At 39.5% G+C, this 5,059-nt stretch overlaps 1 protein-coding gene across 1 annotated transcript; it reads right to left on the bottom strand.

Moving 5' to 3' along the window:
• Positions 1 to 733: 733 nt before the first annotated feature.
• Positions 734 to 4,680, bottom strand: LOC142934262 (N-acetyllactosaminide alpha-1,3-galactosyltransferase-like). Its single transcript, XM_076078773.1, has 3 exons — positions 3,722 to 4,680; positions 2,366 to 2,503; positions 734 to 1,418 (listed from the first exon to the last, which is right to left on the bottom strand). Exons 1-3 carry the CDS (start codon positions 3,811 to 3,813, stop codon positions 734 to 736), a joined length of 915 nt encoding a protein of 304 aa, XP_075934888.1. The 5' UTR covers positions 3,814 to 4,680.
• Positions 4,681 to 5,059: the final 379 nt, after the last annotated feature.

Raw genomic sequence — 5,059 nt, 5'->3', positions numbered from 1 at the left:
CTCGGGACTCTAACCCGGCTCTAACCCGACTCTATAGACTGCACTTAGAATGAGCAGTCTATATCCCCATGTACTGTATATAGGAAGTTGATGGAGGGACATGACTTTTTTCATTGGTTTTTGGACTACGGTTTGAAGCCTCGAGTTTGCCATCTTGGTTTTTTGTTTTCACCAATTTGTTTTTTTGGTACCAGAAGTGACATGAGAGGGTGGAGTGAAGTACAACTGAATGCTGAATAAGATATTTTCAGGCAAACCAATTTACACAATTACCTTTCATGAACTAAAAACGTACTGTGAAAGGGTTAAAGTCGAAACATGGACAACTCCCAGACCGGACAACGCCGTGGTAGCAATGTCACTCACAAGATAGCCATACCCTCTTCTGTCGTCTTTTTTACTGTAAACGGGACCATAATTGACTAAATGAACATCATGCTGCATTGAAGAAGACTTGAAAAAATGTTCTCATAAACTTCTATTTCTTTTTCTCAACCAGAGGTAGTAGATATAAAACATGGTACATCACTTGGTTTAAATATTTGAACAACACAACATATGAACAAATCTGAATTTACAGGTACAATTATTTTGTTTAAAAACATTTACTGAAGACATCTTTTTTGACATGTCTTTTGTCAGCATAATCCTTGTTACACATTCTTATACACAAAAACAACCATTCATATTTACATGAGTTGGATTTTCAGGAAAGTTGTTTCTTCTCGCCACTCTACCGAGTACGAAGTGTGTCATAATGTTTTGGAGCCCATATTAGGCGGGTGACGTTTATGTCCCTTTTCTCAATGATAACCGGGTCCCAGCAGTACTCGGGTGAGACCAGCCTGCTTGGTTTGTGAAGCCAAAAGTACTTGTTTAGATGACTCTCATCATGCCACAAAGCCTCCACATTGTTTAGTTTGTCCTCCATGATACTCAGAAAGCAATAATCTGCCAAATCCTTCACATTTTCACACAAGCCTCCAAAGATAGCAGCATGGTAGTAGTAATCTCCGGTTTCCATATATGCTTTGGATTTGGGGTTTCTGTCATAGGTGAACTTATCCTTTGGAAGTTTGTAATACCACGCGTGTAGTAAAGCCACAGAATCCCCCAGAGCCTCTGAGCCAAATCTTCCCTTAAACTCCTGATCCACATCAAAGCAGAAGACATAATTGCAGTGGGGACGAATCTCTGATTCTATGGCCTCTGATATAGTTTTCATGCGCATCATAGAGATGTCCTGCCACCTGGAGTGCTTTTCCACCTGGATAACCTTCAGGCTTCGCCGAGGACCAAGCTCGATGACCGGCACCTTATCTGCTTGATCCGTGAACACGTAATATGTCACTTTTAATCCCAACATAAAATGTTTTTCTGCAGAGGTAATGAAAGTTCCGAGGTAGGCATCTAGGTACCTTAGGTAGAGACGGAGAGATAAACAATTATTATGATTAGAAAAACATGACAAAAAATTGCCAGAATACACGGTTATGTTTTTTATGTCAATATTCAGGCTGTTCTCATCCACCATTCGTACTTCGTACATAATTCGTAAATGATGCGCCGTAATTCTCGGGTGTCCGAATTTATTTGTCACGTAGCTTGCGTACTTCAGTAATGGCACTTCCTTAGTTACTTTAACCCGAACGACGATATTTTCCTAAACCTAACTCAGTAGTTGTTCTGCCTAAACCTAACTATGTTGTTTCCCGTGAAGACGGACGTTTATTTTGAAAAGAGAGTATGCATGTAACATGTGTTGCTAGCTTTAGTAGGAAAACGCACAAAAACTTTTTTTTTCCCGTAAGATAACATACGAACCGTTGTATGAGGATATATTGCATTATTTGAGACATGAGACATGTGCTCACGTTTGCTGATCTTTTATTTTAACACTACGGTCATTACTTTGAGCTTGAACTCAACCTCAGTTGTCCTCCATCCCTCTATTTCTGCAGGTTTGCTGTCATGTGTGTTACATTTCCATGATGCTTTTCATATTGAAATGCACTATTGTTAGACAACAATGTTGTGAAAAAAAGGGAAAAAAGTGGTATGACGTATTGAATGTGAAGTAAAATGTTGAAAAAAAATGATCACGCATCGCACCTCTACTACCATCCATGTTTAGTAAGGCTTAATGCCACACAATACAGTGTCTTCTCACACTGTTTCCTTCCTTCCTTTACAGTTTGTTATTCAGTCCCAACTGACCTAGCTGTATCTTGTTCATGTGGATTCAGGATTTCTTTATCTCCACTCAGGTTTGTAATAAGTGTTCATAATACTAAGTGCTACCAGATCCAGACTGAAATGCTAGTGTAGAAGTGCTGGTATTTTCACGATCACAGGAGAAACAAACCTTCCCACAGCGAACACGGTGAGGGCCACAGATGACTGGCTTTGGATGTGTTTTTGGTCGAAAAGATTGGGGTCAAACATCCCTTCCCAGATGATAGGAGCTTTCCAGGATGTGATTGTTTGAACCTGTGGTCTTGCCCTGAAATAGAAAATGAAAACTAAGATATATGTTAAACAGCCATATGGGGAGGAGTTTTAAAACTGCTGCTTCTCACAAAGCAAGCAGACTTCTCCCGAAAACTCACGAAAACGTACGGTCCTCACTTAAACCAGTGTTGCCAACTTTGCGACTTTCTAGCTAAATCTGGCGACTTTCCAGATCCTCTTGGCGACTTTTTTTTGTCAAAGCTACTAGCGACAAATATAGCGACTTTTCTGGTGTTTTGGAGATTCTGACGTGAAAGCACGTGTTGTTCTGCAGTCACTGTCCTCAACGAGCAGCGGGTGCTGCCGTGAGCCCCTCCGCCGTCCCAAACCACTCACAGGCGATCAGTCTCACAGTAACCTCGCGGAGCAGTCCCAGCTGCAGTCAGAGCAGAGAGGAGACGCACACTCTCCGCGTCCAGACTGCAAATGAATCGCGCATGCGCAAAGCCGCCGCTGATCCCGCCCTGGCTTGCATAGTGGGATGTGGATGTAAATGTCTTTTAAAAATGAGAAACTCCTGTGTATACGGACTGACAATGCCTCCGTTATGACGGGGATTAACAATGGGGTACATAAAAAGTGATGGCCTATTTCAATGGCAAAATAAAAAAGAATGAACAGAAGAAAGTTAATTTGTTCTAAACATATTTAGGGGGTTTTTTACTCACTTTTTACAGTTATGCAAATTGGTGACTTTTAGGACAGCCAATAGCTACTTTACTTACTGAGGAGTTGGCAACACTGTATGTAAACCTTTTGATGAATGCAAACTGTTTTATTCACAGCGGGGGCTTGCCTCCTTTACCCTGCCTGATTTACATCCCACTTCAGGCCTGTGTTGGTGGGGCCTTACAACTCCTGGCTGAACAGATCTTTTCCAAGGTGCACAAACATCCGGATTGCCTGCTCTTTGTTCTTTGGGACCATGAACTGCCAAAATACAGATAGCACATTAAAGGAGTCTATCACCTATTTTTAGCGTGTTTACCCACGTTTACGAAGGAAGAAATCAAGACGTTGTAAAGTATTTTTGGTTTTGTCATCTCAAATGTTATATGTGTAAATATTAATCACAGATCTTATTGTTGTGCAGTTATCATTTGCATCAATCTCTCTATGACAGCCGTTGGGCTATGTGTGTGGCAATGCCCTTCAGATACATTTCCTTCATTTCTCAGTCTTTGCAGACAAAACTAAAGAGATCTCTTACCCAAAGTTAAGTGTGTTGTTTAAATTGATGCTCTGTCTCAGCAATTTTCCATTGGCCACCGGCAGGTAGTCCGCAGGGACGATGATCTGCATGAGACTAGAAGGAAATCCTTTTTAGTGACTCTTGAAAATTAATCAAATAGGCTGGAATATGTGCTCATATAGGTCTTTAAGAGCAATAATGATGACTATTTTACTCACCTCAAAAATAAAGTCACGCTGACAACAAGCAACAAAAAACAGCAGGAGATTGCGCCACTCCTTGCCTTGAGGCCACTAAAACAATGCAAAAGCAAAAAAATAAAAAGAGAACAAGTGCTGAAGAACATGGTGAAAGTAATGTTAAGTCTTGTGAGAAACTCTGGTCTTTGATGTTACTCAAAAATATTTACCTTAAAACTCGTACTTTATTGTACATACCTTCTATGTGTTGTGGGAGGGCTATTCTACAGTTTTTATTATCTCCTTATCCAATTTTCCCAATTAAAAAAAAAAAAACTGGGAAAAAAATAATTTTGATGGATACAGCAAATTTAAAAGTTAAATTAGGAAAAACACCGTATGTCCAGAAACGATGTCCCCGGTCGCTCTGAATAATCCTCAGGCCTTACAAGGGAAACTGATCCTTTAATTAATAATTAATGTTTTATTGTCAGTCGTAATGAAATGTACCAATATTTAATATTTGTTTATTAATTGGAAATAATTCCATCACCAGATAATAAAAGCAAATTGAAACATGAGACACATACCTTACAACTGAGAAAATATTCCACTTCATTTTTCTTGCAAACAAACTCTTGCAGGAGGTGAAGGTATCTGCTGGCTGGTGAGTAAAAGGATACCTTAAATACAAATCAAACATACTCCCATTCTACGGTGCAGTTAAACCAGGAAAAGCATTCCTTACCAACTGTCACTCTAAACCAATAGGGTGAAGTGTGATGACACAGATCTCGCTCTGGGTTCTACAGCTTGTATCAGGGAGGTGATTAAAAAGGGAGGGGCTCCTTTGAAAAGGCTCATGTTGGAACTGTAAGGTAATGTAAGGTCATAACTCTAGCTTACTCATTGACTTCCCTTTAATCTAGTTTATACAAATGAATTGTTGAAGTATTAATTCAGTTGTTTTGAGTTCACTTAAATTGGTGGGGAAATAATTCCACTTTGTTCCATTGACTTAATTTTATTTATTTTATCATGGCAAAATGTGGCTTATGATTTTCAGTTTATAAAGCAACCATATTGTGCCTAAGTAGCTAAACCTAAGAATGTGTCCAAATATGTATTAAGGATCCTCCAAAGTGTAAAAATATGATGTCACGTAACAACTTTTCTT

The sequence above is a fragment of the Anarhichas minor genome, unplaced genomic scaffold (genome assembly GCF_050575085.1).
Source record: "Anarhichas minor isolate MPS153535 unplaced genomic scaffold, ASM5057508v1 ptg000067l, whole genome shotgun sequence".
Taxonomy (NCBI): Eukaryota; Metazoa; Chordata; class Actinopteri; order Perciformes; family Anarhichadidae; genus Anarhichas; species Anarhichas minor.
Note: the sequence above shows the minus strand (reverse complement) of the source record. Positions and strands in the feature narration are given on the sequence as shown.